The sequence below is a fragment of the Petaurus breviceps genome, unplaced genomic scaffold (genome assembly GCF_028583685.1).
Source record: "Petaurus breviceps papuanus isolate PSGF00001 unplaced genomic scaffold, PetGlider_PUasm1.0 91133, whole genome shotgun sequence".
Lineage (NCBI taxonomy): Eukaryota > Metazoa > Chordata > Mammalia > Diprotodontia > Petauridae > Petaurus > Petaurus breviceps.
Genome location: NW_027187419.1, coordinates 54,439,168 through 54,461,870, shown reverse-complemented (window position 1 = coordinate 54,461,870; position 22,703 = coordinate 54,439,168). Strand labels below are relative to the sequence as shown.

General features: G+C 36.0%; 1 protein-coding gene and 1 pseudogene across 3 annotated transcripts in view; both read left to right on the top strand.

Moving 5' to 3' along the window:
* Positions 1–22,703, top strand: part of MICU2 (mitochondrial calcium uptake 2) — a 201,140-nt gene that overhangs the window by 153,241 nt on the left and 25,196 nt on the right. For all 3 annotated transcript variants that reach the window (XM_069080876.1, XM_069080875.1, XM_069080874.1), the window contains exon 7: positions 15,412–15,477. In XM_069080876.1, the coding sequence (XP_068936977.1) occupies positions 15,412–15,477 (66 nt within the window). The remainder of the gene's footprint in view (positions 1–15,411; positions 15,478–22,703) is intronic.
* Positions 15,484–19,163, top strand: LOC138155584 (eukaryotic translation initiation factor 5A-1-like; annotated as a pseudogene).

The following is a 22,703-nucleotide window of genomic DNA, read 5'->3' as shown; positions in this document are numbered from 1 at the left end:
GGATCAGGACAACTGGAAATGACCCAGGATGCAGTAGGGGACCTTGGCCTTTTCAGGCTAAGGTTTGTAACAGGTCTCAGTTTGACTGAGGCAATATACTTTCAGTGATTAAGGCTTAATTTTAAAATGAGGCAAAGAATGGGCTCTTTAAAAAAAAAATAGATCTGGGAGGAGAAGACCCTCAGGGTTTCTGGCAGAAACAGAAACAATTGTTGTTTACATTCATTCTGAGTCAGTCCAACCCAAACAGTGATGTAGTAGGGCTTTATATAAGTAAAGGTCTGTGAGTGTAGAAGATTGCAATAAATATCAGACTTTTGCAATCATTTGATTAATTTTTCTGCTTTGTTTTCCTCCTCCTTTGCCATGAAGGAAGCTGCTAGGGAAGATATATTGGGCAATGTAGGTGATTAAAAAATGGACATCAATAATTTTAAATAGACGGGAGCCAAACCAAAAAAAATGTAAGCATGTTTATAAGTGAATTTTAACAAGCTTAAGAAGCTAATTTTTTTTTTTGAGGAAGGAAGACAAGGCAATTGGGGTTGAGTGACTTGCCCAAGGTCTTACAGCTAGTAAGTGTGTCAAGTATCTGAGGCCAAATTTGAACTCAGGTCCTCCTGACTCCAGGGCCAGTGCTCTATTCACTGTGCCATGTAGCTGCCCCAAGAAGCTAATTTAAAGGGCTTCATAAGTACCTGAAAATACATAACAAATTTGCCCAAATTATTATAGAACCATTTGTAAATACAGAGCCATTTTTAAGAATTCACAAAGGAATGTTGTAAGACAAATAAACACACAGGAGGGCTGCTAGCACAACTTTACTCTTGAACTGGTCAGACAGGAAGGACAGGAAGACAGCTTCTGAGGGGTTAATAATCACACTTTATTCTAGTCTAGTCTTCTCAAGAGGATTTGCTGATAATGGGGGCACCAACTCCTACAGCATTCCCTAATCACCCCTTTCACAGGGGCCAGCAAGAAGGGTAGACAGCTACCCCTACATCTCAATGGGGTCAGTTGAAATTCCCTTAGGCCTCAATGGGGCCAGTTGAAGCAAACACAGATTCTTCCTAAGCCTTGATGGGAGTCAATCAAGGCACACACAGCATTTCAGCTTGTGCATTCAACCCTAGGGGTTCTCCACTCAGTGACCAGTGCCCACCTGCTTTATAGGGCAACAGACAAAGAAGGCATTTTGCCAGCAATAGCCTCACAAGTTTTTATTATCTCACCGTTATATCTCACTGTGCAGTCGCAGTGGATATTTACAATTTAAACACAAATGTATATATTATTTATTATTATATAATGCTATATAAGCATGGTAGAGATGTTTACAAGTCATGATCCTAGGAAATAGAGATTGGCCATGGATCCTGGAAATTAAACTATAAGAAAGAATAATAAAAGTCCACCTTACATACAAATGGCAAAGTACCTAAGAATAGGAAAAGGTTCAATATAGTACTTCATCTTATTTTTTAAAGGAAAATTAGGTAAATACTAGGGGAAAAAAAGTATAATTATCCCTTTGCAAATGTCTGGAAGACTACCTAGTATTAGATGGTAAATGACAGTGTGGCTTTCTGTGTCAAAGTAAAAGGGCTTTTGTAGATTGAGGGGAAAGTAATAAGTAATTTTTCATAATTATAGAAAATCTTTTTGACATATTCATCAGTATACTTACCTCAGTACTTCAGGGATCTGATTTTATTAATATGGAAGAACTCTTGACATACACAAAGCCCAGTTCTTTACAGTCTCCATGAATTTCTGTGACCAAAAGATTTGCACTCATATAGCCAGTGTTCTGCTGATGAACCTTTCCAGACCTAAACTGGTCCTCAAAGGACAGAGTCTGTCCTCCAGCCCTGCGCCCCAAAGCTTTTCCAGATTACTGCAGTCAGTCAGAGCTTGTACTAGATACTGGTATAACTTACAAATATACACTTTAAATGTGTGTAGGTAGAATAGAAGGGAGGAACCCAGAAGGAAAGGGAATGCTAGTAGGAAGGCCTAACTAACCTTGTTTCCATTGTTAATATATTTACTAAACTTAGATAAACGGAATGCTATAGATTTAGTTTACCTAAATTTTAACCAAAAAATTGCTCAAATATCTCATACTGGGGAAAATATGGTGAAATACGGACTAGATAATAATAGAATTAAATAGATGTGGACCTGGTTGAATGGCCAAACTCTGAGTAATCATTAAAGGTTCTATGTCTGCTAGAAAAGATATCTCCAGTTTATTGCCCCCAGGATTTATACTTGACCAGATGTTGTTTAATATTTTTTCCAATGGAGGCCTTCTTTTTTGTCTATATGGTTTAAGTTTAATTTTCGATGACTTTTGTTTTTATACAACCTTTATTTCCAAATATATCCCTCCCTTGTCCCATATCAAAAGTCACACTTTGTAACAAAATATAAAAAAAGAAATAAAGGAAAGGGGGAGGGGATATTTCTTTTTTAATTTACTTTTAGTTTACAACATTCAGTTCCACAAGCTTTTGAGTTCCAAATTTTCTCCTCCTCTCTATCCTCCCCCCTCCCCACCATGGCAGCATGAAATCCAGTATAGGTTCTACAAATACCTTCTCATTAAACATTAGTTAAGTTGTAAAGGAGAATTATAACCAATGGAATGAACAATGAAAAAGAAAGAAAACAAAGCAAAAAAGAGAGAGAGAGCAAGGAGTTTGCTTCAGTTTGCATTCAGACTCCGTAATTCTTTCTCTGGATATGGATAACCTTTTCCATAGAGTCTTCTGGACTTGTCTTATAGCCTTGCATTGCTCAGAGGAGCCCACTCTATCAAAGTTAGTCATCACAGATACAGTGTGTCTGTAAATGTGTACAGTGTTCTCCTGGTTCTGCTCCCCTCACTCAGCATCAGTTTATATAAGTCTCTCCAGGTTATTATGAAGTCCGTCTGCTCCTCATTTCTTATAGCACAATAGTATTTTATTACATTCATATACCATAACTTGTTTAGCCATTCTCCAGTTGATGGCCATCCCCTTGATTTCCACTTCTTTGCCACCACAAAAAAGAGCTACTATGAATATTTTTGTACATACAGGTCCACCCTAGAAGTTGTATTGCTGGGTCAAAGGGTATGCACATTTTTATAGCACTTTGGGCATAGTTCCAAATTGTACGACAGAATGGTTGGATCATATCACAAGTCTACCAACAATGCATTTGTGTTCCAGTTTCCCCACATCTTCTCCAGCATTTATCATTTTTCTGTTTTGTCATGTTAGTCAATCTGACCAGTGAGATGTGGTACCTAAGAGTTGTTTTGATTTGCATTTCTCTAATAAATAGTGATTTAGAGCATTTTTTCATATGATTATAGTTATCTTTCATTTCTTCCTCTGAAAACTGCCTGTTCATAGCCTTTGACCATTTGTGAATTGGGGCATGACTTTTATTCTTGTAAATTTAACTCAGTTGTCTGTACATTTTAGAAATGAAGAATTTTCAGAGACACTGGTTGTAAAAATTATTTCCCAATTTTCTGCTTCCCTCCTCATCTTGGTTACCTTGGCTTTGTTTGTACAAAAACTTCAATTTTATGTAATCAAAATTATCCATTTTGCATTTTGTAATGCTCTCTACCTCTTGTTTGGTCATAAATTCTTCTCTTCTCCTATATGAACACAATTACAAAACACTTTTCATACAAATAAAGTCAGATCTAAGTAATTGGGAAAACATCAGTTGCTCATGGTTAGGCCAAGCTAATATAATAAAAATGACAATTTTACCTAAATTAATTTACCTATTTAGTACCATACCAATCATTAATTGACATACCAAAAATTATTTTATAGAGCTAGAAAAAATAGTAACAAAATTCATCTGGAAGAAGAAAAAAGTTCCAGAATATCAAGGGAATTAATGAAAAGAAATGCTAGGGAAGGTGGCCTCACCAATATCAGATTTTAAACTGTATTATAAAGCAACAGTCATCAAAACTACTTGGTACTGCCTGAAAAATAAGAGTGGTGGATCAGTGGAATAGATTAGGTACACAAGACAGTAGTCAATGACTATAGTAATCTACTGTTTGACAAACCCAAAGACTCCGGCTTCTGGGATAAGAACTCACTATTTGACAAAAACTGCTGGGAAAACTGGAAAATAGTAGGATAGAAAGAGGGCACAGACCAATATCTTATATCATATATCAAAATAAAGTCTAAATGGGTTCACAATTTAGATATAAAGGCTGATACTATAAGCAGTCTGGGAGAGTAAGCAATAGTATACCTGTCAGATTTATGGAGAAGGGAAGAATTTCTAACATACTAACATACACATCAAACCAACCTGACAGTTTATGCAGTGTTTCACACCCATAGCACTCATCTCTGCAAACAAGGAAAGGAGGTACATTTTCTATTTTCATCCTTCAGGTCAACTGTGATTGTTGTAATGAAAAAGCACTCATTTTTGTTACTGTTGTGGTTGGAAGTTTTTTTGCTCTTTTCATATGCAGTTATTAGTCATTGTGTATATCGTTTTCAAGGGTTCTTATTTCACTTTGTATTTGTTCATACAAGTCTTACTTGCCATGATTATATTCTTCATATTCATTGTTTCTTACAACATAGTAATATTCCTTTACATTTATACACCACAATTTGTTTAGCCATTCTCCAATCAATAGATATCAACTTTGTTCTCTGCTACTACAGAAAGTGTTATTATAAATATTTTGCTTTATGTCATATAAATACCAAAAATACCTGAAAAAATCCAATATATTCTTACCTACTGTTCAGGTATTTAGTCTAACAAAACATTGAATGTAAGAAAGATTTTATTTACCAGACTTGTACCAACCTCACAAACAATCATTCCAACTCACCTTTCTTCTCTGTGGAAGGCCTTTGCTTTCCCAAAAATCTATATAGACCCCCTAACTTAGAGTACTGCCCTGAGTAGTGTTCTTTTTTATTTAATTTTTTTCTCAATTACATGTAAACCAAAATTTTTAGCATTTGTTTTTTAAAATTTTGAGTTCCAAATTCTCTCTCTTCATTCCCTCCACCCTCCTTGATAAGGCAAAAAATGTGATATCAATTATATATGTACAACCCTACAAAATATTTCAATATTAGCCATGGTGTTTTCTCAGTTAAAAAATGCTCTGGATTTCTAGAAGGTCAAACAATTTTCCCTTCATTAGGGAGCCCAGCCTTTCCCATAGACACATACAATATTCCAAACTGTAGTGCTACCCTAGGGTTAAGGTAATTGGAAATAAATTTAGATCATTAGTGTTTCAACCCTCCTTCCCTCAAGACTGCACAGTGTATTATTCCCAAAATTAGTAAAGAGGGCAGTCCAGTTATATTCCTCATCATGACTCAGTGTCTCATTGATCATCAGTTCAGGCTCTTACAGTTCCCAGCTTGAACCATCTCCTTTCTGTGATCTTCTATAGTAAGAGCTCTTCGATTTCTCTGCCATTCTTTTCCAACTAGCTTATATTACTACAGTTCCAAGTATAAACTAGGAACTTCTCAAAACTCTGCTGCTTCCCTGTTGCCTCTGCATCACTCTAGCCACATGGTTCTCTGGAAGGGCCACGTGGCTACCCAGGCCTCTCTCCAGGGAACTGAGTCTATATCTTGTGCAGCTCCTCTTTTCTGTGTATCCAACCTCAGTATCTCTCTAGTCTCTGGATTTCATGAGTACCCCCTTTTCAAATGGCAAACCCACAAGCATAACTCAAGTGTGTGAATTAGTTGAAATCATCAGCAGCAGATTGAGACAGTTGACACAATTGACACAGATTGACACAGGTTGACCAATTGAGACAGATTGACACATATCTGACCATTGTCGAAGAGTTTACCTTTTCCTGGGAATTTCATACATTGTTCAAGAGATGGCAAGTGGGGCACAACTAAGTGGATATATATCTAATCACAAGTCCTCACATTAGGGAACCCTCAATGTAAGTAGGTCCTTATATTTGGAATGTTTCTTTTTATTGCCTTTTCCTTACCCTGTCAGAATTTGAATGCAATAAATTATTCACCCTACCTTGCTTCTGACCTTTCCTACCTATGAATATTACAAAATAAATAAGTAAACAGAATAAATAAATAAATAAGGAGTCTAAATACTAAGAAGGATTGCTGTATACCAGATTCATAAATCATAGTGGATAGCACTTTTAGTAGTCCTTATTTTATTATCTCAACTAGTGAAATTGCCCTTGAAGTAAAATATCTTTAGTTTGCTACTTTTTGAAATAATTACATTTTCTGACAGCCATAATTAGAAATTATGTTGATTCATACATCTTATCAAAGTTTCCAATTATATGACCTCAAATAATAGAAAGTAACTTTCCATTTCTTTCACTATTGTGAATTATTTTCTATCAGATGAAAATAAGTGATATAACAGGATCAAAGACAAAAATCTAGTCAATCTCTTTAACCCATACCTTGATAAACAGAACACATACTTATTGGCATAAGAGCCAAAGATAATAGGTTAATAGCAAGTCTATTACTAGTATAAATTTCTAGGTGGTCTTTTTTATTGCAGGAAATAAAACCTGTTGTTTTAGTAAAATACTACATTTGATTGTGCCTGGGATATTATTTTATGTGGCTTTTTGGTTTGTTTGTTTTTTAATAAATATGAATGTTTTTAGTGCAATATTTTTTCTTCCAGGGCTTTAAGATTATTGAAATTCACCTTCTCCTTTTCTACTTCCAGAATAACATCATGTACTCAGAAGAAAAAAAATAAAAACTTTATTTATATCCCCTCTACAATCTTCCAGTTAAACTGGATTTGTATATAGTTTAAACAAAGGTTTTGCCAAATAGTAGTATTTTCCCCCAGTCATAAAGAATTTGTTTGAAGTTGGGTGTATCCCACTTACTTCTCTCCCCACTTACCTATAGCTAGTGACAGGTTGAGCTGCTTAGCAATCTGTCATCATAGACCATGTGGCATGAAATTAGGCACATTTTCCAAATAGGATTATACACCCATGCTTGTGTTTATGTACAGTATTACTATTAGGAGAAATATTATTAAAGAATCTAATCTGTTACAGTCAAAATATGCCAATTTAAAAATATACTAGAACCTAATCTTAATACTTCTTTTATCACTTCTTGAAATGCCTTCCCTAGTTGACAACAAACAATAATTTTTAATAACTGAACACCTTTAGATGGGAATACAAGGGGAAAAGCTCTATCACCCCAAATTCCTTGATATAGCAAAGCTAAAATAAGTCATTTGAATAAACATAATCCTTTTTTACTCTACCATTCATTAGAATTTTTATAATCATTTGCCAATAGGAGTTTGAAAGAAATGCACTGAAGTACTTTAAATGCCACAAGAAAGAACAGGAAACAAGTTATGAATTCCCCCCCAATATCCCATAATTATAGTTTATAAGATATTAAGGCTTTTAGTCCTGTCAAATAAATCAAAATTCCTTGTCTTTAAAACAAAAACTATGGTGCAGATATTTCTAAAATTTCTTCTCCCTGTTTATTTTTTTGTTTGTTTTTGATTGTTTGGGATTCATTGGTTGCTTAATGGTGGTGGTGGTAAGGAAGAAATGGTAACTAAAAAGCACCAAAGAATTCACTTTTGCATTATTCTGTATATTCATCAAACATTTGTTAAGTATCATCTATGTGCAAGTTATTATTGTTATGCAGCAGATTAGATTGTGACTGACTTTGCAGATCTGTTTTGTTTAGCTTTAAACCTCAATTAAAAATTTAAAGTGTGTATCCCAGACAATTAATTCTTTTAGTAAAAAATAGAATTAAGGGATCACTTTAGGAAAAAAAAAACTCCAAAGTTGCTAATCCCTTGTTTTAGAATAATTAAAGACCAAGATTTCCCCCTTAAAAAGAAGTAATCAAAATCTGGAACTCAAAATCTTATAAGAATGAATGCTAAAAATTTAAGATCTAGCATGTTTGTCAGATCTTTAAATATAAATGCACAAAATTTTCCCTAGGCACTCAAGTCCTTTTAAGATAAAAGTAATTTCAATAGGATTGTGCTTATTTAAGATTTGAATTTGCAATAAAACATCATTTAGGGGTGGCGAGGTGGTACAGTGAATAGAGTACCAGCCCTGGAGTCAGGAGGACCTGAGTTCAAATGTGGCCTTAGACACTTAACACTTACTGGCCGTGTGACTTTGGGCAAGTTACTTACCCCCAATTGCCCTACCTTCTCCCCTCCAAAAAGCAAAAATAAAAAATGTTTTAAAAACTGTTAAAAAACAAACAACCATCATTTAGCACAGTAATTATAAAGGGTTGTCTAGATAAGTAAAGTATCCAAAGTTAATATTTTTTCAAGAAATGAAATTCTTTTACTTTCAAATAGAGTAATGAACTATAAAGTTAATACTTAGATCAGAATCATTTGTAATCAGCATTTTCATTGTAAACAAATTATGCAGTGATTTTTTTTGTCTTAAAAATAGTTTACTCTCTTAAATATACTTAAGTTGTCTCCCTGCAATCTTAATTATACTGTTAATTTACTCAGCCTTTTTCTTATATATAGTAGGAAAACTTTGACCTCGTTCTAAATTCCAAATGAATTAGTGAGTTTTTATTATATTTACTTATACTACCATACCTGCTTTCTAGGATTGCAGTGCTCAAGTTGTACAGTTCCCATCACTGTTTGGGAGTTAGGACAAGTCCTTGAGGAGGTGTTTGCCCTTATTTTGGATTATGTATGCTTTTCCTTGTGTTCATTACCACCAACCCTTCAAGAATAGAGCCCTTCCCAACTTAACTTTATTTTTTTATTACTCCCCAGCACACCCTGTCTTTACCACTTAGGTTTTATCTGTTCCTTTTCCTTCTCCCCTCCAACATTCCATGCTAATATCTCTATTCTTTGTCTTTTATGCTTACCATTTGATTCCTTACTTCTTCATTACTGCCTATTCCTCTTCACTCATGTATCAGATTTTGCCTCCATGAAGCCTTAAGGACAGATAGGTAGAGCAGTGAATAGAGTTCCAGGCCTGGAGTCAGAAAGGCCTGAGTTCAAATGTGGCTTCAGACACTAGGCTCTGTGATCTTGGCAAATCACTTAACTCTGTTCACTTCAGTTCTTCATCTGTAAAATGAACTAGAGAAGGAAACCACTCTAGTGTCTTAGTCAAGAAAATCCCAAATGGGGTCACAAACAGCCTGAAATGACTGAATAACAACAAAAATGAAGGCTTGTGTTATTAATCCAGCCCACCTGCCCCTTCTTCCCCTTTTATTGACTCCTATTGCATTTATAGTCATGAACACAAAGTTTATCAATTAGTGTTCTATAATGTGTTTCAAGTGTCTCTGTCATCCAGTTAAATTATAAGCACCTTTAAGAGAGGGACTCTGTATTTTTCACAGCACCTTAATATGGTGTTAAGGACCCCTCAAGCATCCATGGACCTACTTTGAGAACTTCTAACTTAGAACAATATTTAACATAGTAAGTACTTAATAAAATGCTTATTGATTAAGCAAGTGATAGCACTAGACTAGGCAATGTGAAGGAAACCAAATAATTATAATAGCTAACTTTTACATAGTACTTTAAGATTTACAAAGTTCTTTACATATATTATCTCATTTGATATTTAAAAAGACTGTGGAAATACCTGTACACACGCACAAAGTTTAGTCAGAAATCAAGAAATTAGAGGTCCTAACTCAAGGAGGCAAATTTGAATCCAGAGGTATCATCAAGATAAAGATAAGATAAAATATACAACTGGACAGTGCCTCTGCATGAATATACCTCATTCCAAAGAAACAAGATAGATAAGGATGGTGGTGCTATAATGGGGGAGAAATATCATTGTATATTAAGAAGCTATACTCATAGTGGCAGCTAGGTGGCTCAGTGAATAGAGCACTGGCCCTGGAGACAGGAGGACCTGAGTTCAAATTTGGCCTCAGACACTTAACACTTACTAGCCATGTGACCTTGGGCAAGTCACTTAACCCCAATTGTCCCTCCAGAAAAAAAAAAGGCAAGGAGGTATACTCATGTGATGAAATTTAGGGACCAGAGGGAAGAAACATGACAGAGAATATTGGGTGAAGGTCAGTGAAAGGAAAAACAGAAATTATTTTGTCATGGGAATATTCAACAGATCACCTAAAAGGAAAAAAAAGAATTAAAGGAGTTTGGGAAACATCACAAACCTGGAACAGAGTCATGAAAATGTAATGATAGATGACTTCAATTAAAGAGACATCTCCTGGAATTCTCTGTCTCGGCCTAAAGCACAGTAATTAATAATTTCTTGACTTGTCTTGGTAATAATTTCATTCTTCAAAAGGTAGAAGAACCAACAAGGGAGAATTCTATTCTGAATCTGAATCTCAGTAACGAGGAAATTGATGAGAATCCTGAGGCAAAGTGACTGCTGCTTCCTAGATTTTATGATAGACAAATTAAGGAAATCCAGGCATATTCAGACTTGTTCCCTAGGTTTGGGGAAAACAAATTTCAACTCTTGTTCATAGGAAATATGGGTAGGATACCATGGAATAAAATGCTTCAGAGAAAATAACCCATGATGGATAGGAATTGTTCAGGAATGCACTTCTGAAGATATGAAAGGAAACAATGCCAGTGAGGAAGAAAAATAGGATTGTCTATGGATACAAAAGTGGCATACCAACCAAGATAGATTTTGAAAGAAATAAACAGAAGATGGAAGCAAGGCTAGGTAACAGAGGATGAGTATGAATGTGACACAATCCTGTAAAAATAGTGCAAGGAGAGCTGAACCTCAGAATGAGTTCGAGGTGGTGAGGGAATTGAAGACAAAAAAGAGGATTTCTTAGTCATATTGGAAGAATAAAAAAAAGCTCAGAGAAGGCTATGGACCTCTTCTTGGATTGGGTGAAATGACCATCACTGACCACAAAGAAAAGATAGAGTTGTTCAATTCTAATTGTGCTTCTGGATTATCTGCCAAGAAGTATGACCTTTGTAGTGAAAATGACAGAATAACAATGACTCAACAGGAAGATACATAAAGTAAGTGCAGGCTTTCATCATCTCATGCCTAGATTATTGTAATATCCTACTGGCGGTCTCTTCCCACTCCAATCCTTCCTCCATTCAGCCACCAAAGTGATCCTCCTAATTCGAAAGTCCATTATGTCATTACCTTACTAAATAAACTCCAGTGGCTTCCTACTGCCACCAGGAACAAATTCAAAATGCTCTGTTTGGCATTCAAAGCCTTTCACAATCTAATTCCTTCCCACCTTTCCAGGCTTATTACACTTTACTCCCCAATATGTACTCTTCATTCCAGTGACACTGGCCTTCACAACAGATACTCCCTCTTTGGGATCTGGGCATTTTCTCTGGCTTCCCCATGCTTAGCAAGATTTCTGTCTTCAACTTCACCTCTTGTCTTCCCTGGTTTCCTTCAAATCTCAACTAAAATCCCATCTTCCCCAGGAAGCATTTCTCAATCCCTTTTAATTACAGTGCCTTCAATCTTTTCATTTCCTGTTTATCCTGTGTATAGCTTGTTTTTACATATTTGTTTGCTTGTTGTCTCCTCCATTAGATAATGAGCTCTTTGAGGGCAGGAGCTGCCTTTTGCCTCTTTTTGTATCCCCCTGCACTTATCATAGTGCCAGACACATAGTAGGTGCTTGATAAATACTTTTTGACTGCCCCTCCTAGCTTTGTGTTCTCTACAAATTTGTTAAGCCTTCAAGACTTTTTTTTATTTTAATTTTCTTATATTAATAAGGAAGCACAGATTGCTAGAGGTAGCACTTAACATAATTCATATCAGATTTATAATTTGTTACACATCTTTACAGTTCAGCAAATGCCCTCAATACTGGTAAAAACAATTCTAAAATATTGTTCACTTAGGACAGAAAATAACTTTGTCTACATTTAAAAAATGACAAGATTTTAATATATACTTATTTAATTCAGGTATACAGAATTTTACATGAACTTAAAGAGGGATGAAAATATTTAAAGAGTAATAGAAAATCAGTTTTCTATTATAATATTATTATATTTTTTATATAATTATAATATTATAATATTATTTCTATTATGATAAATATACTATAATCAGTAATAGAAAAACTACATTAGTTTTGTAGTTTAAGTGTTCAAAAGCTTATGTAACTGTTGATTGATTTGAATTTATATAACCAAAACTTGGCACATAAAAAAGTAGTGAAAGTTCACATTACTTTTCACATATTTCTAAATATCAAATTACATCAGTTTACCATGAGCCTAATTTGAAGTATAATCAAAGATTAAAATGAAACAAAACAAAATTCTAGGAATAAGAGAATTTCTTTTTTTTTTAAATTGAAAATTACCTAGCATCCCAAGGTAATATATAAACAAACCTTTATGCTGCTCAATGAGTTGCCTCCAGTTCCTATAATAAACTGTTAAGTGGCATCAGTTATATAGTATTCACTTTATTGTATGTGACTTTTATGTAGGTAAAGGTTTCATTAATTTTGCTACATCATTAAAGTAGCAGAGATGGGGTTAACCTCAACTATTATACTTATTTAAAAATAAGCTGACAGAATTAGGCATCTGTCTTCAGAAAAGCCAACAGAATTTTTCTATGTACTCTAGGTAAGTTTTGACCTAAGACTTTGATACCATCCTAAACAGCCATGCAATTAAACAACCCTGGGAGATAGTGCATAAGGTAGAACATGGAGCAGTTTGCACATTTTTGTTTCTGGATAATATAGCCAAGGTAAAGCAAATCCAGGTCTTTTTCAGTGGTTGCAATGTTTCATATACTTAGAGCTCTATAAAACTAGAGCTACTAGTATACAAGTATATGTACAAAAATATTTTAAATAAAGTCTCTTGTCTGCTTCAAAATTTAAGGGTGGTTTGTTTTTTTACTGGTCAGTCATCTCAAGGGGGCAATAATAAAAGTAAAAAAGGCTGAACTGTTTTGCCTATCTTTGTGTTCAAGCCTTTTTTAAAAGCATTTATGCCTTTAGGCTCTTGATAAAAATATTAAATAACTTATGACCAAGCACAGATCTCAGGATTATTCTCCTGGAAACATTCTTCAAAGTTAGTATCATACATTAATGACTATTTTTTGGTTCCAGCATATAGAATCATAGACACTTGAAAGAACTTTAGAGATTGTCTAATCCAGCTTTACTGTTTTATAGAGGAGGTAACTAGGATACAAGGAGATTTTGATGTATCCATTGTTACATGGTTCGTTAGTGACAGAGCAAAAAATATAATCAAAATCTCATTCCCAATTATATACTATTTCAATTAAGTGTGCTATGGTCAAAGCCTTTAGCAGCAGCACCTCTATTAAAACAAAAAATACGTCCATTAAAATTCTTATCTGTTGTACAGGCACTGGAGTATAGAGATCTATCTTTCCCTACTGGAAAGTCGAGAGGGGGATGGGAGAGGATATAGGAGAGAGCAGATTGGGGGAGGGGGTATATAGTGGGATTGCTGTTTTGGGGTGGTAGGTGGGGGAGAGACGAGGAGAAAATTTGTAATTCAAAATCTTGTGAAAATGAATGATGTAAACTAAAAATAAACAAAATTTAATTTTAAAAAATTCTTATCTATTTTAAAATACTTCAAAATGTTTTATAAAATATTTAAGCTTACTCTCTTTTCCCCCTTTGTGTACTTGACATTAATAAAAATGCATCTGGTTAAAATGTTTTATTAATAAAATATTTCTCTTAACTCTAATTGATCTTCTACAGACTAACCCAAATTAGTAAAATGTTAACTATATCTAAAAATTTTGAAGCCAGTAAGAGTCTGCAGGGAAAGGGTACCATCCAGGCAATAAAAGACAGCAAAGAGATCAGGAGGAGGAAAAGAAAGGAAAGGAAGATCATATTAAATAAAGAAACAATAAAGTGGAAGAATTCAGAAGGGTCAAGTGATTCTCATATTAAAAACGAGACCAAATAAAAGCTTTTTAAAAATCTGTTTTTCTTATGTATGGAAGAAACAGCAGCACCAAAAAGAGAAAAAAAACAAAAAGTATAAAATGGCAGGTATCCAGGTACTACTGCCTTTTTATGGTTTTGGTTTTGATTTTTGTTCTACAAATAGTTTCTGATGACAATATAAATGTTAAACAGTCATTAATAAAACGGAAACTGTCCAAAGACAGACAATAATAGGTTAAGAAGCTTCTCCTAATTGATTTTAATCTAATGTTTTCCCTCTGCTAATTTAATCATAAATCCATTGTTCTTTTTTGCTCTCCATTTGAGGATTATTACAGATGACCCTGAAAGGTAGGTGGGTTTTCATATATGCTGCTCTTATATATGTATATATGTATATGTATATAAATTATATACATATATAATTAGACATATGATTGTTTGGTTGTTGTCCTTTGTTCTTGAAGAGAAACAAAATGACATCACTATTTTAGAATCAAGTCCATAGTGTGTCCGACTGTGGCTAATCAGACCAATACAAGTTTAGACTCCTCTACCATGTGAACATTTGGGGTGGATTCTCTAAATTTTCACAATTCATGTTTCTTTTGATCTACTTCAATTCTGCTTTGCTCATTCATCACAGCACCTTCTCTGATGAGGGCATACCATACTGGGCAGTCCTGTCTGTGCCAGTGTCTCCCACATCTAATAATTAATTCCAAAGTTCTTAAGAGAGACTTTGAGAGTATCTTTGTAGAGCTTTTTCTGACCCCCCTCCCATGTGCTTGTCCTGTGTGAGTTCTCCATAAAATAGTCTTTTCGGCAAGCACGTGTTTGGCATTTAAACAACATGGCCAGACCATCAGAGTTGTAGGCACATATATGTATTAAGACTGACTTAAACTTGTGGTTGATAAAATAAAAACTTTGAAACAATGTTAAAACTATAGTTATTAATTCATAATTTTATAGAGAGCTTACTACAAATGACTATTTGAAACTTGAAAAGTTCAGGTCAAGTGCAACTCCAAAATTTGGAATATAAATTTGATAATATAAACATTATTTATAAATATGATCAAGAATTAAAAACCTGTGTTATCTTGCAGTGCCTACAGAAAGATAATTCAGGCTCTGATTCAAACTATAAATTATTTTTTAATGGTGTATTTAAACTCTTTTCTTTGGAAGCAAAGAAAGCTAAAATGTAATCTAAAAGTATACAGAAAAACATGAACAAGAAATTTTTAATTAACTTGGAATTTAATTTAATCAGCGTTAAGCAATTAAGCACTGTAGAATATCTTAAACAATTAAAATTTAAGTCATTTAATAGTTTTATAAACCAGAGGAGATTTTTTTAAGCTCATTCTTTATAATTTACTTTTAGCTTCAGAAGATTATTAGTAAACAGGATGACCTGAGGGGAGCTACCAGTGCTAAAACAGTGTACCAGGTATGTAGCAGTAACCAAAATATAGTATTCAATTTCTGCAACATGTACTTAACCTCTGATTTTTCTAATGGTTATCAAAATATACTTTGTACAATATGTATATAATTTTTCCCATAATGCATCTTGTATATTAATAGTGGGATCCAACCATGTCACCAGCTACTCAAAAACCTACAGTGATTTGCTATTGCTCAGAGGAGAAAATATAAACTGTGTGGCATTCAAGGCCTTCCACAAAGATCCTCAATCCAAATCTGTCTTTCCAACCTTATTTCATTCTAATTCCCTTCATATACTCTATGTTACAGCCAAACAGCCATCCTTGAACTTGTCCTATCCACTCCCTCCTCTTTGCTTTAATGTCAGCCTCTCAGCTTAAGAAGTACATATCTGTACTACTTATTTAAATCTTTTTCTCTTATAAAGGCCTAATTCAGATGCCACTTCCTCCATGAATTATATCTCTTCTTTGCCCTTTCACATTTAACACCAGCTGACCTTAAAGGTCATCTAGTTCAACACCCTCATTTTACAGATGAAGAAACTGAGGCCCAGAGAGCTGAAATGACTTGGCCAAAGTCACACAAGAAGAAAGTATCAGTGCTGTGATTCAAATTCATGTTCTCTGACTCCAAATCCAGCACTTTGTACACTACACCATCCTGTGTTCCCATTTCCACTTTCTTTCTCTTTCTTTACTTGTTGAATTCTTACCCATCCTTTAAAGCACACCATGCCTCTTCTGTTAAACTATCCCTTCTGTTGAATTTAATGGTCTTCCCACTTGAACCACTTTGTTTTATACATTTCTTCATGTACTTGTTGTGGGTTTAATAACATATCTATGGTGTTTCAACCTTCCCCCACTGTTCCATAAGTTCCATAATGGCACAAACTATGTCTTATCCAAAGATATCTGTGTGTGTGTAAATATGTATATATGTGTGTATACACATATCTCCAAATTAGATTATAATTTCTTTGAAGGTGACAGAAATTTCATTTTTAATCATAATATCCTAGGCACCTAACATAGTACTATACACATTGTGTTAAACTGATGTTGTTATTTTAGACAAAATGGAGGGGTGTGAGTTTGGCAGTATGCAGTTAGGTGAATATGGAACTGGTTGAATTGATTGTTGTTATTTAGTCATTTTCAGTCATGTCCAACTATTCATGGCCCCATTTGGGGTTTTCTTGGCAAAGATACTGGAATGGTTTGACATTTCCTTTTCCAGTTCATTTTTGCAGATGAGGAAACTGAGGAAAATTGAGTTAAGTGACTTGTCCTGGGTCACATAGCTGCTAAGTATCTGAGATCAGATTTGAACTCAAACCTTCCTGACTCTAGGCCCAGTGCTCTATCCACCGTGACACCTAGCTGCCCTCTTGAATTGATTAGTCAGTAATTATTCATTGTAGAAGGAGGTCTCTAGGGATAATGGCCATTTGAGGCAAGAGGACAAAGATATAAAATCCATTGTGAATGTAAAGGTGACAAGACTCGACAACTGATTGGATATGAGGGCAGAGGCAATCAAAGATAACTCTGAAGTTACAGACCAGTTGACTATAAGGATAGTGGTGGCCTCCAGAAATAGAGAAGTTTGGAGGCACTATTTTGGACACATTGTGTTATATTGTAAAAATCACTATTTTCAGAATCAAAGGATCTGGTTTCAAATCCAGCCTCTGATACTTATAGCCTGTGAGGCCTTGGACAAAATCACTTCAACTCATGGGCCTTAGTTTTCCTCATCTCTAAAATGGGAGGATTGTACCAGACAGCTTCTTATATCCCTTCTAGTTCTAGATATGTGCAGAAGGAGAAAGGTGAGGCCAAATGGGTGGTGAACTATGAAATTGTTCATTCCCTCTAAACGGGGACTGGGGCTGAGCTTTGGGGAGGAAGGGTTTGCCTTTTTTTGTATCCCTAGTGCCTAGCACAGAGACGCTTAATTAATACTATTTAACTGAGCTGGCTTGGCAAAGCGCAGAGGTGTAGAATGCCTCAAGATTGCTATGAGGACAGAGTATATAGGTTTGGGAAGTGGGGTGGAATAAGAGAGTATAATAAGCATGTATATAGCACCTACTATGTGCCAGGTATTGTGCTAAGTACTATAAAAATACTATCTCACTTGATCCTCATAATAACCTGGTGAGGTGGGTGCTGTTATCTTCATTTTACAGTTGAGAAAACTGAGGCAAACAGGTTATATGCTTTACTTATGGTTATACAACTAGTAAGTAAGTATGTGAGGCCAGATTTGAGGTTAGGCCTTCCTGACTTAGGGCCCAGTACTCTATCCACTATACCACCTATCAGCACCAGAAAGACATTAGGCAAAGGAAGTTATGGAAGGATAAGAAGTTAGAATCAGAGGAATTTTAATTCTACATCATGAAGGTAGGGTACTTACAGATAATGATGAAATCAAGGATATGACCATTCCTGGGTGTGGCTAAAGTAGATTGAAAGTACAGGTCAAGGAAATCAAGGAGGTTAATGGTATTTGAAGGATCAATATCAGTATTAATATTGAAGTCCCAAGTATATAGGGAAGATTTGGGATAGAGAGGAAGACTGTGAGCCATGTGCTAAACTCCTTTAGAAAGGGAGAATGGCCAGCAACCATACAACCTTACTCTAACTAAAGTGATATAGTAAGATGAATTGAACCTCAGAGGAGGAGAGGTAGGTGGGTAGTGGCAACAGTGAGTCAAAAAATGGCAATAAGCAACAAGAAGTATGCCTACTCTTCCTCCCTGCCCAATATAATCATAAGGATAAGAAAAGAAATACTTGGGTGAGTGCGGGGCCACCACACTGGAGAACCTGGAGCAGAAGACCATGAGGGAACCCAGAGATTGGTTTTATCTCATGGGATGGAGAGGGAATGAGACCACATAGTTGGAATAGAAGTCTCTCAAAATGGCAGATGACCTGGACTTCGAGATGGGGGATGCAGGGGCATCAGCTGTTTTTCCTATGCAGTGCTCTTCCTTGAGCAAGAATGGCTTTGTGGTGCTCAAAGACCAGCCCTGTAAGATAGTTGAGATGTCCACCTCCAAGACTGGAAAGCATGGCCATGCCAAGGTTCATCTGGTTGGTATTGATATCTTTACTGGGAAGAAATATAAAGATATCTGCCCATCGACCAAAACATGCATGTGTCCAATATCAAGAGAAAAGATTTCCAACTGATTGGGATTCAGGATGGATACCTGTCACTGCTCCAGAACAGTGGGGAGGAAAGGGAGGACCTTCGTTTACCTAAGGGTAACCTTGGCAAGGAGATTGTGCGGAAGTATGATTGTGGAGAAGAGATCCTGATAACAGTACTGGCAGCTATGACAGAGAAAGCAGCTGTTGCAGTCAAGGCCATAACAAAGTAACTGGCCTCCAGGGTGGTGGTGGCTGCAGGAACAGCAGCAACCAGTGCCTAAAGAGGCCTCTCTCCTCCCCAGCCTGGTCAGGCTTTGGCCCCACCCTGGCTGGACACCTACTCTTATTTCTTTGATGTTTTATTTTGATTTTTTTTCTCTCCATCCGGGGAGCCCCACCCCACTCCCACCCCTTTAGTCCAGTCCTGTCTCCCCCAACCTCTTGGACAAGACAGGGGCAAGGCCTTGGTAAAACTGTCCCCTTCTCACCCCCACCTCACACTACAGCCCTGGTGGGGGAGAGGGAATGGGGGCTCCTTGAGATTTAGTTTTTTCTTTTTTATTATTCAACCTGGAAGCAGAAAGCTGTGGATTCTGGATTCTGGCAAATATCCTCTGCTCCCTCTCCCTACCTATCCTGTCTGGTCCCCTGGTTCCCTATAGCTCCACTCCCTCCTCCAACAGGGGCCAGACCCAACCCCCACCCCATCCACTTGTGTCTTTCCCCAAATTTCTTTAGCAGGAGTAGGGAAAGGAGTAGGGAGGGGCTCTATTCCCCTCCTCAGGTATCTCAGAGGACCCCTAGCATGCATGGGCCCTACCCCTCCTTGCAGTTTTCTCCCTGACACATTTGTTAAAAATCAAACCTGAATAAATAATACAAGTTTAATTTTAAAAAAGAAAGAAAAGTATTTACTCAGTGCTGGACATCGGATGACCATTGTGTTCTGAGGGGAATGTAGTAAAATTCCAGGGGATAGAACCCTTCCTCTCAGTATGGTTAAAAAAAAAGTTCTGGACCATACATGTTGCCCCACCCTTACACCTACCCCATTCCTCAACCATTTCATGATTCAGCAGTTGTAGTAAAAATTTTTTATATGGTAATTTTGTTTGCCTTTGTAATATACACCTATTTTCTTCTTCAAAGAAATAAAGAAATCTCATTTTAAACTTATATCTCATATTCATATATCTCTTTTCTCCTTTCATACCCCCAGCTCCTCTCTCGGGAATTAAAATCCATTGCTACATACTCCTTTGGTTATAACACATCACATTATGATATATTTCATATTTCATATGATTTGCCCCTTCCCAAGGTTAATTCTGTTTTGTGGTGGTAAACACATTTTTAAAAATTATATACTTCCCCACTTGCTTTGGATTATACCTTTCAGTAGAGGCTCACTAACTCCTATTCCTGCAGGAGATCATCTGTAGTCACATACTATCTAATCACATTACTTCAAACCCTCAGTCTTTTATTTTGTCACCTTAAGCCTACTCTTTATCATCCTGCAAATTATCCCCTTGCTGATGAAACAAACAAAAAAATTCTGTAACATGTCAAATGTTATATCAGCCACCATTAGAAAAAATGACTTGCCTTGTTACCAGAAGAAGAATTTTGTTTTAATATCTCTGTGCACCTTTCTACCCAGCACACACCCTTTTTTCCTGAATTATTCTACCCTTTGGTACTTAGCTCATATAGTACATAACCCATGCTATGTTCACCTATAGAATGCAAGATCCTTAAGTAAGGACAGGAAGTATCTCATTCTTGTGTCTTTATTTTCATTGTCTAACAGTGCCAGGTTCACAATTTGCACTTAATAAATAATTGTTGATTGATGAGACAGAAAGGAAGGGAAAGGAGGGTAGCAAAAGGAGGGGAAGCAAGGGGAAGAGTAGGACATGGATGATTATTCAGCAAAGGAGACTGGAAGGAGCATCTAAGAAGAAGGAGGGGCAGCAAAATAGAATGTGTCAGGAAAACCAAGAGAAGAAAGTGTCCAAGAGGAAAAGATGATCAGCCGTGCCAAATGCTACAAAGATATCAAGAAGGATAACTGAGAAAAGGTTGTTTCATATTCAGGTGATTTGACTTTGAAAAGAGCAATTTCAATTGAATGATGAGGTCGGAAATCAGACTGCAAGGGACCAAGAACTGAGTAGAATTCAAGTAATTAAGTATAAACAGTTTTTTCAAGAAGTTTGACTATGAAAGGGAAGACAAATATAGGACTTAAAGCTTTATTCCCTCAGAAATCATCTAGTTCAAATTGTTCATCTTAACAATGAGGAAACTAAGGATTAGAAAATTCAAATGCTTGTCCTAGGTAGTAAGAAGCTTAAATACTTTGGCCACATAAAGTGAAGACAAGACTCATTGGAAAAGACTCTGCTGTGGGGGATGACAGAAGATGAGATGAATAGACAGCGTCATGGAAGCAACAAACATGAGCTTAGGGGTGGCTAGGTGGCACAGTGAATAGAGCACCAGCCCTGGAGTCAGGAGGACCTGAGTTAAAATCCAGCCTCAGATACTTAACACAAAACTAGCCATGTGACCTTGGGCAAATCACTTAACCCCAATTGCCCTCCAAAAAGAAAAAAAAAAACATGAGCTTGGACTGACTTCAGGAGATACTGGAGGATAGAAGGCCTGGAGTACTATGGTCCATGAGATCATAAAGAGTCAGACACAACTTAACAAATGAACAACACAAAGCCCAGTAGTAAGTATCAGAGCTGGCATTTTTATACAGGTCATCTGGTTGTAAAAAGACTGTTCTTTCCACTAAACTATCTGCCTAGTGCTTTTGCCTAATAGTACGCTTTTAAATACAAAGAATGTTCATTTGTCCTGCAATTCCACAATTCTCTAAAGAGAATGTTCCTGCTGAACTCACTTAAGGAAAAAAAGCTTCTATTTTGATATTCTCCATATGCCAAGAGCACACACTGATAGAAAATGTTTTAAATACTCTTCTAATTAGATTAGATGTTAAGATTGAGTATAAAACTAAATACAGCTGTAGTTTTGCCCAAAATTCATTTTTAATTACCATGGGTATTGTTTTTCAGTCTATTCTTGACAGCACAGCTGTTTCCAAGTTTTCCTTGTGCTTTATGTTGTTTAAAGGACTTTTCATTTGTGAATATATTTTCTTGTGATTTTGTATTTCTCCCCATAAGATCAAACATGAAAGGATTAATGATTGCTAAAAATAAATAAAAGAAACCTGAAGGGCTAAACTATTATTTAAGCATTTTCTTATCTAAACATTATGTTTTTATGGGGCCAGACATTCAAATCCTTATCTTTCTTAGCCTTAAAAATGCAAACCTTTTCATAGACTCTTTAGAAAAAGCAATTTTAGAGGTGGCTAGGTGGCACAGTGAATAGAGTACCAGCCCTGAAGTCAGGAGGACCTGAGTTCACATCCAACCTCAGACACTTGACACACTTACTAGCCATGTGACTTTGGGCATGTCACTTAACCCCAACTGTCCTCCAAAAATAAAAAATAAAAAAAACAATTTAGAGTAGAAATGTGGCAATTACCTAAAAAGCATTTATTTACAGATGCTACCTGGTCTAGAACCATCTAATAAAAGAAATTTTTAACCTAAAACCTATCCTGTAATCTTCCTTATTCCTACTGAATGTGCTAACATCTTCCTAGTCAGCCAGGTTTGTAACCTTCTGACCTTATAGCTCTCCAGACTGACCTAATGGTATACATGCCTTTGTCTACAGTGTCCAACTACAATGTCTAGCATTTCCTGAGCTACAAACATTTCCTGACTATTACTCTAACAGGACTGACCAGTCATATTTCTAGAAGTTAGAGTACTGGACATTCCAAGACTTTCTGGAACAAGATCCTTGGAGACTTGAAGTATATTCATATTAATTAAGAAAGTTCTGGTTGGACAAGTCATGAGGCTTACTTCTTGTGTTGATATGAAAGGGACTAACAGCTCTAGTTTCTAGTCTCTGAGAAGAGTGGTCAGACTGGATGTCATACCCTGTTCCCTGCCTA